The sequence below is a fragment of the Echinops telfairi genome, unplaced genomic scaffold (genome assembly GCF_000313985.2).
Source record: "Echinops telfairi isolate 266 unplaced genomic scaffold, ASM31398v2 ScPeMD7_70;HRSCAF=299, whole genome shotgun sequence".
In the NCBI taxonomy this organism is placed as follows: domain Eukaryota; kingdom Metazoa; phylum Chordata; class Mammalia; order Afrosoricida; family Tenrecidae; genus Echinops; species Echinops telfairi.
In genome coordinates this window covers 13,598,717-13,622,165 of record NW_022103968.1, presented here as the reverse complement: position 1 = coordinate 13,622,165, position 23,449 = coordinate 13,598,717, and the positions used below count along the sequence as shown (strand labels likewise).

Genomic DNA, 23,449 nt, shown 5'->3' with positions numbered 1-23,449 from the left:
ACACAATTGATGTATGTATGGATTCTGATAAGAGTTGTATGAGTCCCTGATAAAACGATTAAAAAAAAATTAAATGAATCAATTTATGTAAGCACTCAGACCAGTGTATGTCATACTGGAAGTGCGAATGAAGGACTAGATATTATAGCATGTTCTATATTATTCTAAAATTATATGTCATAGGGATAAAATATATTTATGTTGTTATCATATATGTAAATGAATATAAATGATTTAATTTTAAAAAAATTAAAGAAAAAACACAGGAGAATGTCTTGTTACTGGCCAGTTAGGATCAAATGCAATTCACTCGCAGACTGTGTGGAGAAGCCATGTTGGCCTAGGTCTTTCTCTTCCTGGTCATCCCCTCCCTGGGCTGTCTCCGTGGTCACCCCCTCCCCAGGCTGTGAACATACTCACGTCCTCCCTGAGTGGTGTACCTGTCACCACCCTCTTGCCACCTGTGCTCTCCTCTGACCGACCCAGCAGCTGACAGAGGAATGTGACCACACCAGGTTCTTCTACAAGTCCAGGTGCCTGGCTACCTGGGCTCATTGGAGCTGTGTCCTTCTGGTTCTCAAACACATGTGCATGCACCCACAATCTGGACCTCAGGCCGGCTGCAGGCGCTGATTCTAGACAAGGCTCCTCCCAGCCCACGGTCCCCTTGACAACCAAGGACAGGTCCACAGGGAGAGAGACAAGGAGAGCACCGTGAAAAATGGCAGGGTTCCTTATTCAGATGGCCCAGGTTAGAGGTGGCTCTCAAGGTCATGTTGGAAGGAGGGCTCCTTTTCAAACAAGTTCCTGACAGCCATCTGTTTTACTGCGTCTTCAGGCAGAAAGCAGCCAAATGGCTTTCCTCTTTCGGCGAAGCTCAGCCTGTGGACAGCTGATTGCCAACTTCCTCCTGCGCAAGGAGCACCACAGCTGGATCACAGGGGGGACTCCAGGAAGACAAGTGAACAGACGATGCCTAGAGCCAGGCTTGTGTCTTTGGTTTGGATGCCTTTTCACTGGGCATTCACAGGACACTCCCCCATCCCCAATACATGCAGAGTCTTCCAGCTACTGCTCAGCTTGGGTGCAGCACAAACTTCCAGCCACGGACCTCATCCTGCTAGGCCTGCTTCCCACCTGGGCAGACACCCTGCCCTGATGCTCCCAGGCAGTGTGCTCGCTGTCCTGAAGTCTCCACGCCTGTGTAATGCTCCCAGCTGTGCAGAACCACCCCTGTGAGGGTAGATCAGGCCCACCACCTCCTCCCAGGCCACATTCCTTAAGGCAGTGGGCACGGATTGCCCAACATCCTCGGTCTCTGAGTTTCTGGGGGAGGTCCTATTGGAATGGCACAAACTGGGTGGGTCTAAGCACAGAAATGTGCTGCCTCAGAGTCCTGGGGGCTACTGTCTGAGCCGCGTGTGGCCAGTGCATGCTCTCTGAAGGCTTTATGGGAAGGCCCTTGGCTTTCCTGGCCTCTTGGAGCCCCAGGAGCTCCTTGGTTTGCAGCTGCAGCCTGACTCATACACTCATCTCCCCTCTCTCCCTGTGCCTCTTCTTTTATAGGGTCCCCATCCAGGCTCTGCTAACAGATGACAATGGCAAAGGTGCTGTTTCCAAATAAGGTCACATTCACAGGGAATAGAACAGCCTTATCTGTTTTAGGAGGGCACCCTTCAATCCGTGACTCCTGGGAATGGTCTAGCAATGAACATTCTCAGGACTCTCTTCTGATGTCATGGAGTAGACGCTGATCCTGATTCAGCTGTAGGTGAGAACCACTGGCCCCTGGCCCCTCTGAGAAGTCTTCCCAGGTGCCCTCGAGAGTGGTCACTGACAAGGATCACTGCACACCTACTCTGTGCCAACAGGAGGCAGGCACCATGCAGCCCAGCAGGTCATGGCCCAGCAGAGCACAGGGCTCCTTGGTCTGCGGAAACGAGAACAAGCTGCAAAGCCCACATCACCACCTTGGGCGTTAAGCAAAAAGCACAGCCATATCTCAAACGATACCTCTTATTTGTCGATAAAAGTGTTTGTACCTTCGGCGTTTGAATGGGGATGTGTTTCCCCTTTGTTTCTGTCCATTTCCCCTGAAAGCTTTTCCAGGACAGTGTCAAGATCCCTTGCTGGAGAAAGCATGCTTGGAGGGGTGGTCGTCTCCCTTCCCAGATCGCTTCTTAGAAGTCCAAGGCTGTTTGATGAGCTAACTCTGCAGTAGAGGTCCAACTACTGGGACCGCACAAGAATCTTGAACTTCCAGCATCCTGGCATTTATGATTCCAAGGGTTAGCCCATGCTAGCTAGATGCCACTAAATCTTTAAGTTCACACCATGACAGTGGCGGAGAAGCAGAGAGGGGCTACAAGGAGATGGCCCCCATCCAGAGGCCCCACCCAGCATTCCTGAGAGGCTGTAGCTTACCTGGACAGTCCCCCCAAACCCCTTACCAAGAGATGGGTTCCAGCAAGTCTTTCTGATCACAAAGGATTTCCACCAATCAGCCCAAAGTTATTACTAACGGCCAAAGGACTGTGGCCTAGAAATCCTTTGGAATGTTGGAAGGCATTGTTTGCTTGGGGCATTTCTCAGAGCTAGATGCCAATTATGGAATGATGGAGTGTCACCCAGACTGCCACATGGCCCTGTTGTGAAGGTCCAGTGGCCAGCAGGCGCTCAGCAGGTCTCCCATTACTTGTGCCCATTGTCACTTGGAAGGGGTCAGGCTCTGAGCTCTGCCGTCCTCCTACTCATTGTCCTCTGACCTGTTGGAGTTGAACCAGGAGGACAGAGCCAGGTGCCACTTGGATAGTCTGGGTTCCAGGGGCCCATAAGAATATGGTGCACACTCATTTTAGAGCCCCAAATCATGCGGGTCCTTCTGCCATGGTTCCCAAAGTTCAGGGATCCTGACAGTCTTGCAATTGAAGGGGATCTTCAAGGTCAACACTACGCTCACAACAAGGTGGCTGTTGGAGACTGTCGAGTAGATTCCAACTCAGAGTGCCCCTATGTGACTGACTAGAATTGCCTCACCGGGGTTTTTTTTGGCTGTCACTGGAGCTTTTCACCAAGTCTTTGTCCTACAAAGTGGCTGGTGGTGGTTGAATAGCCAACCTTCTGGTCAAGTAGGCACTAGGCCAAGGCTAGGGCTCAGCCATTGTGTCACCAGGTCTCCTTCCTCATCCTTCCAAGACTTCATTGACCCTTGCTATTTGTATTCTCTCAGGAGAGAATTGTGAGTTATTAGGAGTAGGAGTAGTTGCCCCTGGAGACTGCGTGCCACGAGATACTGCAGAGGATGTCCTACAGAAGCAGACCTGGGATTCCAGCCTTCGTCCAGCCAGCCAGAAATAGACTTGCAAACATGCAAAACAAGGCACCACGTTACACCACGCTCTTTATTTTTCAAATTTAAGAGAATACAGCGTTTACATTCTGTGACTGATGGTGCCATGTTATTGTTTCTTAACTGCTTTAAGACGAGCGTCAACATCTCCTCTGTGTTGATTCCCGATCCGGTTGTATTGACAGATTAAGCCACATAAACAAAGGCGTCTCAGGAGTCTGGAGACGCAGCCACTGGAGAACCGGTGTTTTCACTGGAAAATGTAACATGCTTAGTGAGGGGCTCTTAAGCCTTAGGATGACAACGAGCCAAAAGCCTCTTACTCAAAAGAAAATAAAATCAAAATTAATAAACAAATGGGAAAAAAAGAACAAACCACGGCTACCTCTAGCATCCAATTCCACACCCCCAGAGGCCCCTGGGAAATAATGTAGGTGTTGACAAGAGACTTTGTGCAGGGAGCTGGAGGCACCACTGATAAGAACATGGCTCCAGCCAGATGTTCAGGGCCTGGGGCCCAGCTGTACCACTTGGGTGACTTGGGGTCCATTGTTCAAAGTCCCACGCTCTTGTCTGTGAAACGTGGGGCGGATGGGGAGCAACTGTAGCCCATGAGTAAGTTTGTTGTAAAGAGCTCAGCCCAGGCCTTGGCACACAGTAAATGTCAAAGAAATACTGCTCTCTCCGCCATCGTCATCACCATCACCCACAGACTCCTACAGTCGTGGATGCCATCAGCTCTCCAGCTTCTCAGCTCCCGCGTCCAGCACCCAGAGGCCCCCAGCCCCCGGTTCTGGTGAGCTTTGGAGCAGATGAGCTGATGATTCACAGCAGGGAATCATCCAGAAGACAAGGGAAGCGCAGACTCAGCTGTACTGACTCAGTGACTGCCCTTTGCAGGAGCCCTCTCCTCTCTGAGCCAGCCACACAAATTCCTCTTAGAACCCCTTGTTCGCAGTCAGTCCCGGGGCACCAACGCTGCACGTGGTACCCCCACCCGCCTCACACTCCCTATTCAGCCTGAACAATGGTGAGCTTCATCAGTCCACACCCAAGCATCTCCTGGCCAGCCAGAGCCCCTCACCTCTGCCCGCATGTCTCTGCTGGCCAACAGCTAGACGTCCTGGAAAGGAAGGTCTTTGAGATGACACATGCTCTGGACGCTTCTGGGATGTGTCCCCACCCCCTGCCCCAGTTCTTCCTACGAGTTCAGAGCCTGGAAAGATGGTGCCGTGCAAAGCTTAACATGGTGCTCACAGGGTGGTGCTGGCATTTCGACCCTCTGCTCAAGAGACGCGTGCTTACACACACACACACACACACACCCTACTTTAACCACCTCTTTGTCCACTACTTTGGGGGAAGGTGGCATGGGGACTCATAAGCTTTCTCTGACTCCTTCCAGAAAATCTTGGGGGCGGGGGTAATGAGGGGGAGAGAGGGAAATGGTCTGGCTGCACGTATGCCGGTTTCACCCTCAAGCCAGTTCTCTGAAGATGGGGGGTGTCATTGCCTCTATTTTACAGATGGGGAAACTGAGGTCTCAGGTTGCTCACATCGTAGAACTAGCATGACCAGGGCATGAGCCCCAACCCCCAAGAGACCAACGGCAAACCAGGATGTGGGAAGAGGAAAATCCCAGGCCTCCTACTGGCTGTGAGACTTTCCACAAGGGTGCTTCTTTAAAAGTCTTGTTTTTCTCGGATGCAAACTATTTTCTGCATAATTAATTGCATTTGGAAATTACAGAGCACTTTCCCAGTCACTGAGTTGGAAATGTAAATGCAAGCCTGGCTGGGGGGGAGACCTAACATGGGGCCGGGGAGTGGGGAGAGGCTGATCTCTGCTCTCTCAGGAGAACCTGGAGCCTGCTCCAACCTGGAAGGGAGAGGTGAGTCTGAACCAGAAGATACAGGAAAGGAGGGGTCGGCCTGATCTAAGGTCAGACCTGCAGGCTGAGAAGAGTCTATTCTAGCCAGTAGGTGGGGACACAATCGGATGCCCCTGTAACTACCGTGGCCAGCCCCACCCTCCGGGGCCCCATGTGGCCCTAATGAATCATGAGGCACAGCTCCCTCCTTGACTGTACTGCGAGTACCCGGCTACCAGGCCTCTGGTTCCTTTCTCACACAAAACCTGGGGCTTTTCTATGTCACTGGAAATCATGCTACATCCTGAAAAAGAAGTCTTGTCTCCTGCAGGGGAGGGGTCGGGACTAGAGGGAAGCAGCCTCGGCTGATGGGGCCACAGTGGCAGCCAGCATGGGTGACAAGTGGACCCTGAAGCTGGCTCCTGGGGGAAGCAGCTCCCAAGGGTGCTGGGATCCCCTTTCTCCTCGTTCCTTTCCTCCCATCCCTGGTTCCGTGGGTGAAACCCATCCGAGGGCGGAACTGCATGACATAGAAACATCCGCTGCCCTTGGAAGGGAGAACAAAAAGAGCAAAACCCACCTGACCCGTTTCAGGAGGAGCTTGAGCAGGGACAGGTGGCTTCGTTTCTCTGTCCGTACACTTCGAGGTTCCTCGGACATGAACCCAACAGCAGAAGGCGCAGAAAGGGATCCCTCTGAAGAGGCCCACACGGTTGGGAAGAGCAGAGGGGATTGGCACTCCTAATTCCAGGCATGATTCCAGGAAGGAGGCCCACGTGTTTCCCCCTGACCCTGGCACACACTGGAGGTGCTTGCAAAGGATGAATGGCCATGGCCACAGAGCAGGGAGAAGGCAGAAAGGCAAAACACCTGGATGACCCCAATCGGGTGACACAGCCGAGAATGATTTAGAGCTGCTGTCACTGTGACAGCAGAGAATCCATCTGTGCTGTGAAGCCCGAGGCCAGGTCCCTGATCCCCACCACCTGGGGGTGCGGGCAGGCCGAGGGCAGGCCAGCAGGGTGGGTGAAGAGCCCCAGGCGGGCTCCAGACGGGCACAGGAGGGCGCTCTTGGTGTCCAGCAGGCTGATCAATGGGCCCTGCGTGAACAATCGCGTTCATAAGAAAGGTGCAGACTGGCAGGATTGTCCCCCCCACCCCCGCTCCTAGTTGTAGAAAGGGCTCTTTTGAAATCAGTAAGCTGTCACTGAAGCAACGACTCTAATAAGCAGTGAATGCGCCGAAGGAAATGAGATAAAGAAAGCGCTTAATGACGAGGTATTACCTGAGGAGCTGGTTCCCCGCCCCGCACTGTGGGCCCCCCACTCCCCCAGCTTCTCTGCCCCTCCCCCATGCTGCTAAGAGGAGCTGATGGACGTGAAGTTCGCGGCTGCCTTCCTCAAGGCGCCACAAAGGGGGCCTGAATTTAAGGCAGTAGTCGGCCCGAGCAGTGTAGGAACATCAAACCATCACATACTTGTCCTCAAGGACACTCAGCTGGTACCTGTGATGGGAACCGGAACTGGGCGTTATCAAGGAGCCCCGGTGCAGTAGCGGGCTACCTGTTGGGCTGCTCCCTACAAGGTCAGCGGTTTGAATCCCCCAGCCACCCCTCGGGAGACCAGTGCAGCTTTCTGATGCGGAAACGATCGAGAGTCTCAGAAACGACGTGGGCCGTTCTCTGTCCTGTAGGCTCTGGAGGTGTCGGCAGTGACTCCATGGCAGGAAAGCTGGCGTTTTGGTTTCAAATTTGAATCGGTTCTCACTGGTCCACTTGGCAACTGGGAGACCCCTTGGCCCGGGTTATTACCCCACTCGTTCCTGCCCTACAAGGGGCTAGGCTACTGAGAGGTCACATTTGGGATTGGGTGGCCTGGGGCAGCTTCTCAGTAAAGGGTCTCGCTTCAGCTTCCTCAGGCCCAGTGCCCCGCCCAGGCTTTGTCTACTTCTAGAGCAGCTGCTGTCTTCTTCCCTGCCTTCCTGCTACAGTAACAAAAATCTGCCTTCCTGCTACAGTAACAAAAATTAACAAAATCCTGCTGCAGGGAAGTGGGTCCTGATCCTAATCCCCCCTGGAGGTGCCCTATGAAAGAGAAGGGCAGAGACTCACACCGGGGCAGGGGGAAGACAGGATGCGAGGATGTGACTAGAGGCCAGCGCACAGCAAGAAAAGCCATTGCTACAGAGAAGCTAGAGAGGTCTTCCCCTCTAACTGAGACAGAGGGGAGACACTTACTTAGGCCCTCAGTTCAGAGATTGAGGCTTCCAAACTCCGAGAAAACAGAAATCCTGTTCTTTAAACTCTGTTGACTGCCAGGCTGCGCTGGATGTCTGCAGCTGGGTCTGATGCTGCACTGGCTACCTTCCGGGTCACAAATGGTCACACTAGGTAGGGACATGCATGTGTATCGGCCTTCCTCTCGGCACCTTGGGGAAGAGTCAGGGCTGTCTTCCTGATGCCATTGTTGCAGGCTAGCTGGATGGATAAGTGACGGAGGACGGCGGCAGGGTGACTTTCCGAGTGCTACATCCGTGGTCACTCTGCATCTGCATCTGCCCACACCTCAGAGTGTACTTCCATTCCTGCTCGGATTGTGGGGTCTTGGCTGCTCTCCACTAGGCAGGCGAGCGGGCCCTCTTTAAGGCCTCTGCCAGCATAATTACCTTCAACTTGAGGCGGGGGATCTGCAGGGTTCAGTGTTGGGTTGACGCTCTTCCTTCCACTTTCCTGGGAGGGGGGTGGTGGGAATCAAACTTCTCTGCCTTCTTCCACCAACAGCTCACGGTGGAGAACTCTCAAACCTGGCCCTCTCCCCTAGCCCAGCCCCTTCTCTACACCCAGTCGTGGTCTCCATGTTTTCAGTCCAGCACGCATCTGGCAGCTGCTTCCTTCATCACGTTGCTATCAGGCATCCTTGAGTGGGTCCCGGTGGACGGAGTCCCGTGTTCAAGAGCAGGGAACACTGTGTGCAGCCGTGGGGTCAGTCCATGGTCTTCAAGGTCCACCACTTTTTCATTGGCCCTCTCCTTCGCCTGGCAAGGACATCCTGCTTGGTAATGAAGCTTGTCCACAATGACAGGCCCTCCCTCAGAGAAATCTGGGCCTCTCAGGCTGGCGTTCCAGGATAGATCCACTCCATGCCCATGTCACTGCTTTCATGCTCAGATATGGAAAAGCACCTCCTGATGCCAAGATTCCACCTGGATGGACCCAGGTCCGCATGGATCCAACACTCATGGCATCTGAAATGCAGACACAAGGGGCTGACCCCTGGTTCTTTCAGACTGGGGGCCTAGAGCAGCAAAAGGTGACCGAAAGTGGTAAGGTCATGGGCAGGTGAAAGAAAGGGCGGGGAGAAGGAGGGCCCCACGGAGAGGCAGGAATCTTGGCGTCCATCTAGACGGGCATTTTTAAGTGACAGGCTCTAGCAGTAGCAGACAAATAGCTTCACACCGCCCCTGCCAACAGAGAGATAAGGCAAGCGACAAGGGTGACAAGATGGAGCAAGTTGTAGTTGGCTGCAAGCCTCCTCCAGGGCTCAGGTTACCCGTCAGCCAGAGATGCACGATCCCTGACAGGGCTTCGCTGGCCAGCCACACAGCAAGAGGCAGGCACAGGTTAGGAGCTGAGACCTGGAAGGGCCAACAAGGACAGGACGCTCAGCTCATCCCGGCTGGTGGAATTAAGGAGCAGGGTCAGGGTGCCCTCCCTCTTCATGAGGGTGGTGGCCAATCTTTGGTGAACACCCAGGACCCTGTCAGGCCTCCCGCACAGAAGGAAGGTGGCAGGCAGCGGTGGGCCCCACTCCTCTTATGGAGGCACCCAGCCCTCTGAAGCATCGCTGACTCCTCTTATGGAGGCACCCAGCCCTCTGAAGCATCGCTGAAGGCGGCCCGTGTCATCGTCAGAAGTGACAACTGCTCAAGTCAACTGGAAAATGTTTCACTTGTATTTGCTAGTATCCCCAACCCTTCTTTGGCATGGTTCAAAAGTTGGCATTGTCTAATTGCTGATTTCCATTTGCGAATGAATCAGCGTAAAATAAAATTAAGTGCCAAATTAATCTACCCATCGCATTGTAGGCATTAATTATCCTTGGAGCCATTTTTCTCCCGTGCATGCCACGTGTCAGGACAAGCCGGGGTACAGTGACAGACACCTCAGCCCAAGCAGTGGGCTATGGGCAAGAGGTCTGACTCCAGGCAAATAAAACAGGCTTCTCACCCTGTAAAGGTGTGCTGACGCTATCCGTCTGGGGATGTTGCCCAAGCAGTTCGTCATCTGCTGCATGCTTTGGGGGATAGGTTTCCCCAGTGGCCCCAGTAAACACATTAACCATGTATTTCCTCCAATAGAGCAGGGTCACCCTTGGTGCAGAGACTGCTAGTGGGGGAATAGTCTTGCAAATTACATGTGGAGCTCTTCAAGAGTCCCTCCAGGCTCCACGATACAATGATAATAACCTGGATCCCTGGGAAAGGGACGCGTGGCTCTCAAGTCGATTCCGACACACGGTGACCCTGCAGGACAGAGTGGACCATCCCTACAGAGTTTCTAAGACTGTGATCTTGATGCAAACAGACTGCCAGCTCACTCTCCTGAGAAGCCTCTCAGTGGGTTCGAATCACTGAGTTTCACTTAGCCTTTGAGTGCTTAACCACGGAGCCACTGGGGTTCCTCTGGGGAAGGTAGAACTGGTGATCTGTGACTTCATCGAAACTGCCATTCTTAACACTCTGGGCATGGAGACCTGGGTCTGATCCCCTTTTCTCAGAGGTTTAGCATCGTCAGAACCTTTCTAAGAGGCATGGACTAGCCTGGACCTAGTGCTATGGGTGAGAAAGAAAGGCAAAAGCCAAGCTCCATCCTACCCAGGAGTGCAGTGAGAGGAAGGCGGAGTCCTGTTGGAGGGCTGCCTCTCACTGGAACCCTTGATGACTGAGCCCCTGGACTGCTTTGGGCACAGGGCCTGCACACATACGTATGCACTAAGAGTTGTTACCTGGTGCCTGAATGGCCAAGAAGGGCACAGCCAGCGAGAGCCACCAAGCAGCCTCAGGATCCTGCTCAACAGCGTCACTGAATGAGTGGCCGCAGCTGAAACAATAAGCTGGTCAGCAAGCTCAAGCACTCTTTGCTTGGCATTGGGAGCCGAATGGGCTCTGGAACATGTCTCTGTGATTGGAATCGAAAGGGGGGTGCTCGAAGAGAAGCTGCTAGACCTAACCTTCTGTTAATTAACAATAGCTGACGTGCCCACAAAATATCACATCTCCATAACCTTGAGCCCTGAAACACGAGATGGTGCCCAGCTATTACCACCAAGGGCTTTCAAAGAGAGCACATTAGAAGGTCCTAACTGTGGAACAAAACTCAAAATCCTAAAAAGACCAGGCTTACAGGTAGATTTGGAGAAAGACTTATTAACAACCTGCAACACGACACAACCTTGTATGCTGAAAGTGAGGAGGACTTGAAGCACTGCTGATGAAGAACAAGGATTGGCGCCTTTAGCATGGATTACAGCTCAGGGTAAAGAAGACCAATGTCCTCACACCTGGACCAGCAGGTAACATCATGATAAATGGAAACAAAGATTGAAGTTGTCATGGATTTAACCTTGCTTGGCTTAACAATCAATGCTCATGGAAGCAGCAGTCAGGAGGTTAAATGACTCAATGCATTGGGTAAATCTGTTGCACAAGACCTCCTCAGAGTATTGAAAACCAAGGATGTTGCTTTGAGGACTAAGGTGAGCTTGCAAGCCATGCTATTTTCAATTGCCTCCTTGCATGTGAGAGCTGAACCTTAAATAAGGAAGACCAAAGAAGAATCGCTGCATTTGAATTGTGGTGCTAGCAAAGAATATCAAAAGTACCACAGACTGCTAAAAGGACAAACAACTCTGTCTTGGAAGAAGTACAGCCAGAATGATTCTTAGAGACAAAATGGCAAGAATTCCTCTTACATACTTTGTCAGGAGAGACCAGTCCCTGGAGAAGGAAATCTTCGTAAAGTAGAGGGATCGTGACAAAGAGGAAGGCCCTCAAGGAGATGATGGATTGACACCATAGCTGCAGCCCTGGGCTCCAGCCTGGGAAGGATTGGGAAGAGGGTGCCACCCCAGGCAGTGACTGGTTCTGTTAATCATAAGGACGCTATGGGTCGGAACCAGCTTGATGGCGCCGAACAACACCAAACTTGTGCTCAGGCCCTGAGCGACACAAAAGGTCTGCACTTGATGACTAGCCTAGAGGCGGGCAACATGTTTTGGTCAAGACGCCAGCCATGAAATGCCTAACAGCAGCCACCCAGACTCAGAGTCAACTTGATGGCAGTGGGCTTGGTGTTTGGACTTGGGAGCCAGTGCTCACGCACTGAGCTCCTTCTGAATGTCAGACTTTGGGAGGGGAAGGAGCAAGGTGCACATCTAAATCGCACACAGATAACGCTTTGCTTCAGGAATCCGGAGGTTTGCTCTCACAGCAGCCAAGCCCAGTCCTGACACCCTTGCCTGCATGGAGGAAAGAGGAAGCCAGGGCGAAACTCGCCTGGGAGCCACGGTGCTTCAGGGAAAGAATGTGAGGCTTTGAAACTCCATCACAGCCTTGTAATGATACCCCCACGCAGCAGCTCGCAGACCAGCCTGGAGGCCCACCAGTCAAGCCTCCCGCCTCTCCCCAGGCCCCCAAGAGGAAAGGAACCTGCCAGCTTCCTTTAAAGGGGAGCGAAAAGCAAAACAGAGTTGAAAGGAAAAAAAGCTAAAGTGACTGCTCATCTGTTTGAAGGCGGCAGGCGGGCGAGGGGGCAGGTTTGGCACCGAGGCAGGGGGGACCCTGGGGAAACAAACCTGTGTTCCCGGAGCTGCAAACCTGGAAAAGCTGATCCGTTTTCAAGAGCAGAACACCTCCCTGAGGGTCCCTGCTGTGCAAGTGGGCAGACTCGGAGCATCTCCAAGCGTGCGCTTCCGAAAACCAGGGCTGCCGTCTGTTTGCTTAAGGGTGACCTCGACACAGCATGTCTGGTAATGGGCTCGGTTGTGTTTAGGTTGTGAATTAGATTGGGGTTCGCAGAGCAGATCATCCGTTTTCCATTCAAAGATTCACTCACAGTTTGTTTCCATGCATCCAGGGTGATCCCTTCAAGGTACCATCACTCAGCGGGCCTCCTCCCTGGGCTTCCTCTTTCCATCCCTCCTGCCTGCCTACCCCTCGGAGGCCTGCCCTTGGGGGAGGCTCAGGAGCAGGGGTGTTGAAGAAGCACTTCTCCCTCTTGTCATCCCTTCCCTTTGGTGGGGTGGGGGGTGGGGGGCATTGGATCTTCAAATTAAGCCTTCTGTCATCCTGTCAGCTGGGGTCTCTGCCTGGGGTGGGGGTGGGGGACGGGCAAGGGTTAGAGCAACAACACAAACCCCACTGAAATTCTCACTCTCGACCCAGCTGTGTGTGTGTGGGGGCGGGGTGGTGGTGGGGGAGAGGGGGCAGTCCTGGCAACCTCTACCTCACCCAGAGGGATGGAGGAGCAGGAACAGAAATGAAGGCAGACAATTAAAGATGAGATTCATACAATCTGATGATAGAAAATACCACAAGCCAATCTAGCTACTTACATCGCATTCACTCAACCTAGTGGAGGTGGAGAAGAGGGAGCCTGGGCTAAAAATGCCAGACTCCTTTCTGGAAAGGCGTTGTGAACCTAACAACCATGGGGCAATGTCAGGGGACGTCACTGACTCGCCTTCCCAGGAAACAGCCGAGATAGCACAGGAAACCCGCCAATCACACTGAGCACAAACTCCCAAACCAGAAGGCATCCTGGTGGCAGAATGGTGACACCTGGGGCTGGTGACTGCAAGGTCAGCAGTTCCAAACCACCGGCTGCTCTTCAAGAGAAAGAGGAGGTTTTCTGCTCCCGTAAAGAGTTATAGTCTCAGAGACCCACAGGGGTAGTTCTATCCTGTCCTATGAGGTGGCGAGAGTTTATTCTCAAACAGCCTGAGTGCTCCCAGACTCAGAAATGCAGCAGCGAGACAAACACCCCTACCTTCCAGCCAAGCCTGCCTTGGTGCCCAGACAAAACACAGTAACAGACCCAGTCTGTCTTGCTGCCCCCACCAGCTGGGCCGACTAGTCTAGGAGATGTTGTCACACAGCTTGTGAGGCCTGCCCCTCTTACAATGTCCGCTTGGGCCCCAGACAGCATCCACACCGTCTTGTCATCTGCAAGCTCTCAAAGTGTCCCAAACTCCCACCTATTGATCGCCACGTTGTTAGGTATTGTCAAGTTGGCTCCAACTCGCCTCCACCCTGTGCACAAGAGAACGAAAGACTGCCGGGTCTGGCGCCATCCTTCCAATGGTTCTCAGGCTTGAGCCATCGTTGCAGCCACTGGGTCAGTCCATCGCGTTGAGGGTCTTCCTCTTGGGCACTGCCCCTCTACTTTCCCCAGCAGGCTCTTCTTTCCCCGCAACTGGTTTCCTGCTATAACATGTCCAAAGTAGGTAGGACGAAGTCTCGCCATCATTGTGTCTAAGGAGCATGCTGGTCTTACTTCTTCCCAGACAGATTTATTTTCCTTTTCCTTCTAGCTTAGCACAAAAATAATCTGATTGAAATCGTTCACATCGGCCCTCTAAGGATTCTGTGTCTCGAAGAGCAGGCTAAGTGATCTAAACCACCTGCTCAGCATGGCCTTGCAGTCTGTCTGGGGAGGAGACACGCCTGCTCTGGGCCTCCTCGGGGAGAAGCTGGGAGGAGAGGAGAAGGTTCCACCTGCAGGGGCTCTCTCCTCCCAGCCATTGAGGGATGGAGCTCCATTTCTTGTGTTAGAGTTTCCCATCTCCAGACAGGTCCCAAAGCCCAGGTCTCCTGACTCGGCCCCTCAATGAATAGATGACAGGTGGGGAGTGGGGGTGGGGGCTGGGGGAGCCTGTCTTAAGCCAATAAGCCCCCTGGAATGCCTGAGTTCTTTCCAAGGAAGAAGTAGCCCTTCTCCCTGAAGAAGGGGCTTCAGATTCTGGAGTCTCTGAGGACAGCTCACAACTTTCTGGCCCGCACCTGCTTGCACCTCAGGAAAATTCGTGGCCCTCCTCCCCAGGTCCAGCTCCGCAGTGGTGCCCATTCCATCTTCAGTAGGGACCTAGTTCCTGAGACTCGCGGATGGACTGGCTGACTGGCTGCCCCAGACCACCAGCTCAGAGGAGGCCCTGCCTTCCTTTGCGTCTTCTAGCACAGGCACTCCTGGCCCCAGTCCCCAGCCGAGAGGGTCACAGTGACACACGGCCGGGAAACGAGTCTTTAGAACATCTGGCTCCTGCAAAGACCCAGTGCCTTTCACATCTCGCTTGATCGTCCATGTTGTTCGTCCAACAGCAGCCCCCCTGCTTCCAACTTCAAAAGAAGCAAAGGTGGGGATGGGTTAGCCCCAGAAAATCCTCAGCGTTCCAGGGAGATCCAGGTAGCTGTGGAAGACTTTTGATTTCTCTTTGGTGATTAAAAGAAAGAACAGGATCCCACTCTACCGGAATAAAATTTGCATGAACCAGAAACTCAGCTCTCCTGATGCTGCCAAGATTGGATCATCTTTCCTGCCCTTTGCTCTTGAGAGATTGGGAAACTCTGGGAAACAAGTGCATACCCACACCTGCCTTGGCTTGTCCATCTTTCTCAGGCTCCCAACCTGGGACAGAGGACAGGCTTTGGCCTAGGTCAGTGATCCTCAACCTGTGGGTTGCGACCCATAGCTATGAAAATTTATGGTAGTGGGGTCACCACAACATGAGAAACTGTACGAAAAGGTCGCGGCATTAGGAAGGTTGAGAACCACAGCCCTCGGTGTCCTGTAGAATCGGCAGCTCAGGACCCCCGCAGCCCCACCCCTAAGCAGCCTCAGCCTCCAGAGAGGGCACCTCTCTGCTTACCAAAACCTACCTGCCACCTCAGCAACGACCTTCCAACCCGAGTCCTGGAAGGTCACACACCAGACAGGACTGTGCCCCTGGGGACTGGGGACCAGTGGTAGCAGAGCGAAGGAGGGCACCTGTCTTCGACTCCACATCATCCTACGTGGCTCAATTTATTTTTACCCTGAGAATGGGTCACAGACTACTCCAACCATTAAAAACAATCAATAGATGGCCCCAAAGGAAGAGGAAGGGGGCATTCCAAAAGTACAGTCGGGGCTCAGCAGAATTTCTGACGGAGACAGAATTATCTAGAAGAAGCATGGCTGAGTGAAGACGTGCTAGCTCTGCCTAACTGGGCAGATGGTGACTGGGGCCCAGAGCAGAGCCAGGCGTTCTGAGTTCCCCTTGTCAGAGTTGGACACAAGTCCTCCCCTTAGACCCCCACCCCCCCTGTTGTGGTTCTCCAGCCTCCCCAGTCGATGCCCCCTGACTGTAGGCCCCGTAGCTTCTTAGGTTTGCGGCGTGAGCATGTGCCTTCCACAAGTGCCCGCCCCGCCCCCACCCCCGTGCTCACTTAACGCAGTCCTACGTGACCACGTCTTCGCCGCTCAGGACGCACACTCTGTGTTAAAGGTCCAGATGCTTCTTTGACCCGAGAGCCTGAACGAAGAGCCCCATGCCAGCAGCAGAGGTCAATTGTTGCCAATCCCTTACAGTCAACGCCCCTCCCCCTCTCGCCTCTACCTGGGTAGAAATTCAGAACGAACAAGGGTCACGTGGTAAGTGCAGCAGCCACTGGGGCTGTCCTGGCCGCCCCCTCATTAATCACCCACCGCTCACGGGGGCGCGGGCTTACCTGCAGATGTAATTCGTCTTGCAGGAGTCCTGCAAGCTCAGGCAGTTGGGCTTCTCCCTCTCCTCGTAGGAGCACACGGGGACGATGGTCTGCCGCCGGCGCTCGGTGCAGGCGATGTCCCGGCAGGAGCAGAAGAGCATCCCGTAGCTGTGCTTGGCTGGGACCTTGTCGAAGAACTGCCGCAGGGCCTTGTGGCACTTGCGGCGGTTGCAGACTTCGTTAGACATGCTGCTGGTGCACGGTGTGATGTAGGCCGACCTGTACTTCTTGCACGTGTCATCCAGGTTGCAGGCCTTGGCCGCGTCCAGGCAGTTGTTCCCCTTGGAAATGTGCTCCACTGTGAAAGGAGAGAAAGTGGAGCCATCGTCAGCCTGCCACTCAGCTGGAGATGCTGGGCGCTCTGAACTACCCCAAACGGACAACAGCAGGCCTTCTTGGTCAAGGAGAAAGCGTTAGGAGAACAGTGCTGTGGAAGGGGGTGTCGGGGCCGGGCACGACCAGCTGGCATTCTTTGGGATGGAGAGGGCTGCGATCTGAACCATCTGCAGTTCAAAAGCACTGACTGCTCTGCGGGGGAAAGACAGGCTTTCCACTCCCATAAAGAGTGACAGTCTCAGACACCCACAGGGGCAGGGCTGCCCTGGCCTCTAGCATCGCTAGGAGTCGGCACAGACGCTGTGGGCAGGGAGTCTGGTTTTTGGTTTGAGTGAGGCCAAGAAGCAGGCACCTGTCCGACCACGTGCAGACACTGGGGCAGGAGACTACGTTTCCAGCTCCTGGTGTGTAAACGGAAATTAGGATAACAGAAAGCAGCAACAAATTATATACTTGTTCATTACACAGTATATATAAAGTGATACGCTGAATGCAAGCATAATTGCCACACAGCCCTCCAGGAATATAATTATGTAATAAATGCATATAGTACATGCTAATTACTATATGATTACAGCGTAATTACATGGTTATTGGCGCCCAGAAGACAAAATATTATGCCAGGCTCTCCCAAACAGGAAGAGGCAACCAAAAGGAAGCTGTGTTTAAGTTCGAGCTCCCAGGCCATTGGAAGGAAACCAGAACACATGACATACAAAAATGCTCGAACTTCAAGGCCATGGATCTTGCCACATACGGAACACAGGCTCAGTAAGTACAGCGTTGCAGATTAGTGCAGGCAGCTAGCATTCTGGATCACGTTTCCAGGAGCTACCAATCCACAGGCTTTCGGGCTCACAGCACACATGCTGCCTTCGGCCCAGCTCCTCGGAGCTCCAAACATCACAGAGGCTGTGTGATCCACGGCTGCCCGCCAAGCGGTCCACAGAAGCGTCATGGTGGAGGCCAGGCCCCCTGGATGTTTGAACAGGCTGGACAGGGCAGCAGGTCCCAGCATAGTGCCAACAGTTAACCATCAGCTGCTAATCTAAAGGTGGGTGGTTCAAATCCACCCAATGGGATGCTAGAAAAAAAGGCCTAGCAAAACGCCACAGCGAAGATGACAGCCCAGACGCCTCTCTGAGAGGTTCGACGTTGTACCACCTATATGGGACGTGACTTCGTGCAATAAGGGATTTTTGTTTGTTTGTTTGTTGCTTGTTTGTTTCTCTTGGTCGTGGGCAAGCCCAATGGCAAGAAGAATGGTAAGTACCACCTCCTTGATCCACCGATGGACCAGGAGGGGAAACTCAAGCAGACTTCCTGCGTCAGGGTCTACAGCAGCCCAGGTGAGGTGGATCATTCCAGCCCGTAGTTACCTGCAGGAGACCACAGGCAAGCCACACACGCTACGTGGGTCTCACCATCCCAGCATGTTCCTGCTCAAGTCTCAGCCCCTCCATGGATTCTGCGACACCCCTCTTCATCTGTGTCTCTGCCCACAGTAGAAGGAGGCCAAGATGGCAAGTGGGAAATGCCCAGAGGCTGGAGATGTCACCTCCCTGCGGAGACGCACAGAGTTATCATGCTCTGCCTCTAACTGGATGGCTGGAAGCTTGATTCCACCCTGAAGTACCTTGGGAACAGGGCCTGGCAGTCTACTGGCAATCACGGAAACCCCCCTGGAGCACAGCCCATTCTGACCCAGGGGGGTGAGGGTGGGAGGTCTACCCTGAGTCAGAACCGCCTTCCTCACAACTGGCGAGAGGACTGACAAGAGAAGAGAGGTGGGGTCGACGAATGGGACAGGGTATTTCCAGTAGTGTGTGTAGCAGCATGTCTAGGGTTTCGGGGGAGGAGGAAGGCTCTGCGTTCAATGGAAGTATGTACCTCGCTTTAAGAAAACCCAGGATGCAAACATCTGAAATGACAAAATCACTGTGTGCCTTGGCACCACATTTGGCATTTTACCACGGCCCCGGGCTCATGTTTCCTTCCATGCCATCTGAGTCCAAAGCACAGAACGTGGAAGGCAATCGACGAGACAATCAAGCCCTTCTCGGGAAGCCCGCAGCTGCACACGCATCCCTGCTAGTTTCGCCTGTGCACCTGGCGCTCCTGCCATCGTACTCTCTCCAAGCACAACTTCCCTGGGCTGGTTCCGCCAGCTCCACTCTGAGGCCCTTAGGACACAAGGGGTGGGGCAGTCACCATGTGTGCCCATGTGGTGTGATGGACTGAATTGTGTCCCCACATGACCCCTTCCCCTCCCCCCCTCCAAATGATCTCTTGAAACCCTAGTCCTTTTATTAGTGAACAGGACCTTACTTGGGAAAGTAGCTGGTTTTTTTCCTTTTGTAAATGTTATCAGTTAAATTAACCAAGTCCTGCTGGAGTAAAGGTGGGTCCTGATCCTAACCTTTACTGAGAAGTGCCCTTTAAACGACAAGGGCAGAGATGAGACGGGCAGAGATTCAAACACCAGGGGACATCAACAAAGGCCATTGCTTTGAGAGGCTAAAAAGGTCTTCCCTTCTAGTTGAGACAGAGGGGAGAGGCCAACCCGAGGCCCTGAATTCAGACTTCCAGGTCCCAAAACTCTGAGCAAACAGAAATTCTGTTCTTTAAAGCTTTCCAGCCGGTGACACTTTGCTATGGTGGTCTTAAGAAACCAAGCACGGTGACCAGGACTGCCAAGCCTTGATGGCACGCTAGCTTTCCCATCTCTGTGAGTTCTCATGTCACTACTGCTGTGTCCTGGGGAAGTGGTCTACCTTCTGTCTAGGGTTCTCTAGGAGACTTCTAAGTCACACGTCGCGTTTTGGATCCTAACCTAAATGAATGTGATCAGATTCTGGATGACCTGGGTTTGCACCTTACGGCTAAATATTGACCAACAAACACAGTTTCTCTCCCTGCATTTACATGGTCAGTGGTGTCAACTGGTCCTCTCCGATCTCTGGGTGAACAGAAAGAACAGAGGCACAGGGGGGACTTACTTCTTACATGATTTAGACAGTGATCTGTGAGCAACAATTCATGCCAGTTCAAAGCGAGAAAAATGGCAGAAGAATTAAGCCATCACATGCCACCCAGTAACATTAGCTCGTGTAAACCTGCCAATAGTACTCAAAAGAACCCACGCTGAACCAAGAGGGCCACATTCAGAGTGGAGGCACCAAGTGCCTTTCAGCAAAACAATCTCATCCTGTGTGTTAATGTTATTAGCTTGCATTTCATTCCCCCACCCCCACCCCCAGAGTTTTGTTCCTACTTAATTCATGCGTATGTTGTCTTTACAGTTGTGTAAAAGCAGAGGATATGAGCTTATAGATTTCAGGCTTGTGAATTTCACGTCACACCATAATCAAAATAAGAGTCAACACAGGGTGCTCAGGAAAATATAGAACGATGGTAGTTTCTTTGGTAAAGTCATGACATCCACACAAGCTACGAATTAGGCTTTACTTGGTACTGTTATAAAAAGAAAGGAGAAGGAAGGGGGAACCGATCACAATGATGGACACATAACCACACCCCCTTCCTCCCAGGGAGACGAACAGAAACTGTGGGGGAAGGGAGGCAGCGGTTAGTGTAAGATATGAAAATAACAATAATTTTTAATTTATCAAGGGGTCACGAGGGTGGGGGAGGAGGGGGGGGAAAAAGAGGAAGTAGAACGTAAATATTTAGAAATTAATGATGGCAACATATGTGTATATGTGCTTGATACAATTGATGTATGGATTGTTATCAACGCTGTAAGACCTCCCCAATAAAATGATCTTTTAATTTAAAAATAATAATAAAAAGAAAGAGAAAAAAGAACATTTTAAAGGAAAAGCTTGGTACCAAAAGGGAAAAGAATGTGAAACTTTATGTCCTATATAAGTGTGCATCAGGGTTGGATCCCCTCAATCTGTGTGCTAAACAGATATTCCAAGAAGAAGAATTTGGCATTAGGATTGCAGGAAGGTTTGCTAACAATCTGTGATAGGCAGATAACACAACCTTGCTTGCTGAAAGGCATGATTCCCATCTATACCAATGAAAGTAAACAATGTATTAGAGGTCTTAGCCATTCCAACGAAAACAATGGAAAGAAATCAACAGAAAAACAATTGGAAAAGGAAAGCATGAACTGGTCTGCATGCAGATAATGTAAAAATCCTATAGCTCCACAAAACAACTGCTACAAGTACTATGTAAACTTAGTAAGGTCAAAGGATACAGGCATAATCCACAAAGATCTCATGCTTGGGTTTTTGTAAGCTAGCAGCAATTAACTGGATATCAGTGAGCATGGTGTAGCAGCAAAATAAGTCAGAAAACACAATTTTAAAACACAATTCTATTTACAACAGCAACAAGAAAAGGAGAGAAAACACTTAGGAATGAACTTAACAAAAGATATAGACAAATTTTCTTCACTCAAAACTACAAACCATGGATGAGAAAAATTAAAGACCTAATTAAATAAGGATATATACCATGTTCATGGACTGGAAGACTCAATATTGTTAAAATGTTAGTTATTCCCAAATCATAAACTATTTAAAAATTAACATGGATGTGGAAACACAAAGCACCCAAAGCAATTTCAAAATAAACTAAAAAGTTGAGGGACTTAAACTGACTACAAGATTTATTACAAAGCTAAAATTATTAAGACATCATGGTATAGCAGAGATAAACTGTAAAACCAAACAGAAGATAGAACTCAGAAATTACCCACACAAATCATTCTACTTTTGACAAAAGTTCTAAAGCAATCCAATGGAGGAAGGAGAGTACAAAGGGCATTATAATAAATGAATCTCAAAATGGGAAAAACATTTCAACCTTGATTTCACACCATACACAAAAATGAATGCAAGATGCATTATGGGCTTAAACATAAAAACTAAAATCATGAATGCTTTAAAAGAAAACATGATGATATCTTTATGACATGGGAGGATGTAAAGGCTTCTTTTACAAGACAAAGAAAGTAATAAACATTAAATTTAAAAAAAAGATAAGTTAGATTTCCTGAAAAATAAAACCTTCTGCTCCTGACATAGCACTATTAAGAAAAATGAAGTCAAACCACAGGCTGGGGGAGATAAATTCATAAAACATGTATTTAACAAACAACTGGTACCTAGAATATATATTTTAAATGCCTGAAGTGCAGTCATTAAAAGAAAACAACCCAATTTACAATGGGCCAAATATTTGGCACACTTCACAAACAAACATAAGCAAATAGTCAAAAACCTATGGAAAATGCTTACCCTCATTAGTTTGAAGGGGGCTGCAAATTAAAACCACAATACATTGTCACTAGACATCCACCACAATGGTTACAATTAAAGACCGACAACCTTAAATGTTGTCAGAGAGGTTGGTGGGAATGGGAAATGGCCTACCCAGTTTGGAAAAAATGGGTGTTTTCTTTCTTTTTGTTGTATATACAATTAAACATAGCCTAATCTATGACTCAGAAATTCTATTATTTGATTTTTACCCCAGAAATTAGTATGTATATTCACAAAAAGATGTGTGTAAGAGTGTCATAACAGTATACTGACAATACCCCAAACTGAAAAATGTCTTATATCCATCAGTAGACTAAAGATTAAGGCCACTGTGGTCTATTACACAATGACATCTACTCGTCCATCAAACTGGCTACTGTTATACATGAGAGCACGGGAGAATGTACAAGACACCAAACTCAGCTGGTGGAAATGTGCCTTACACCAAACAGCACACACTTTATAATTCCTATAAAAGAAATTCTAGATCGGGCAAAAATGAATTACCGTGAGAGAAGGAGGAGAGTGGTCGTTTCTAGAGCACACGAGGTGGGAACTGGTTGGAAAAGGGCAGGAGAGACCTTCCGGAATGATGGTACTGTTTTCTATCGTGAAGGAGGTCTGGTTGCATGGCTGTATACTCCCACAACCAAGCTCACTGCCACTGAGTCGATGCCAACTCACAACGACCCGCTAGGACAGGGTAGAACTGCCCACTGTGAGTTTCCCTGACTCTTTACAGGAGTAGAAAGCCCCGTCTTTCTCCCGAGGAGCAGCAGCTGGTAGTTTGGCATGGTTGCACCGGCAGTTAGCAGCCCAATGCTTCACCACGACACCCCCAGAGGTCTAAAGAGTATATGTCAAAATTCAGAGATTTGTACACCCAAGTTTGTGTATATATAAGTCTTACTTCAAACGAAAAACCCAAACGGTAAAGAAATACTGACTGATGATATTTACTCTGAAATATCTGGGGGAAGTAGCGTTAGGCCAGTAACGATCTGTGGTCTGCATAAACAACTGTAGATGAAAAGACGGACAGAGGGTTGAATCAAGCTCACTGCCAGGGAATCGATCCTGACTCACAGCGACCCGACCCGAGAGGACAGAGTAGAACTGCCCCTGTGGGTTTCCGAGTCTTTAATTATTCAGGAATGGGAAGCGCAAAGCCTTAGCTTTCTCCTTCGGAGAGGTTGGTGGTTTCTAACTGCCAATCTTGTGGTTAGAGCCAACCCTTCACCCACTCTACCACCGGGGCTCCCTGGCAGGGGGGGCAGATGACGTGATAAAGCGATAAACTGCAAACGCTAGTAGTAAATGCCGCTAAGTGGTAGGGCTGTGGGTTCATGTAAACGTTTCCTCCACGCGTGTCATTGTGGCTTGGTTCATTGTCATCGGGTTGTCTCTGACTCAGTGATCTTGTGTATCATAGAACGAGATGTCGCCCAGGACACACCCTTTTCATAGTCTTTAATGTGCTTGAACCCATTCTTGGGGGTGTGTCAATTCAGCTCCGGGAGGTTTCCCTCATCTCCGCAGACCCTTCCTTCCTTGTATCAAAAGAAGCTTCCCATACTAATTATGCACCACGGGATTTGGAAAATAACCCTTATACTGTCTGCCTTCCTTCTTATTCCCTTCACCCCTTCCAAAGTCTACACACACACACACTCACTCACTCACTCACTCTGTTAGGCCCTAATGTTGAGTATACACACACACACACACACACACACACACACACACAAACTCTCACTCTTTCTGTTAGGTCCTAATGTTGAGTATACACACACA

The 23,449-nt window shown here is 50.8% G+C and overlaps 1 protein-coding gene across 1 annotated transcript in view; it reads right to left on the bottom strand.

Moving 5' to 3' along the window:
* The window catches only part of GFRA1 (GDNF family receptor alpha 1), a 257,659-nt gene that overhangs the window by 52,133 nt on the left and 182,077 nt on the right, over positions 1-23,449 (bottom strand). The window contains exon 6 of the mRNA XM_013004160.2: positions 15,981-16,317. Within this exon, the coding sequence (XP_012859614.1) occupies positions 15,981-16,317 (337 nt within the window). The remainder of the gene's footprint in view (positions 1-15,980; positions 16,318-23,449) is intronic.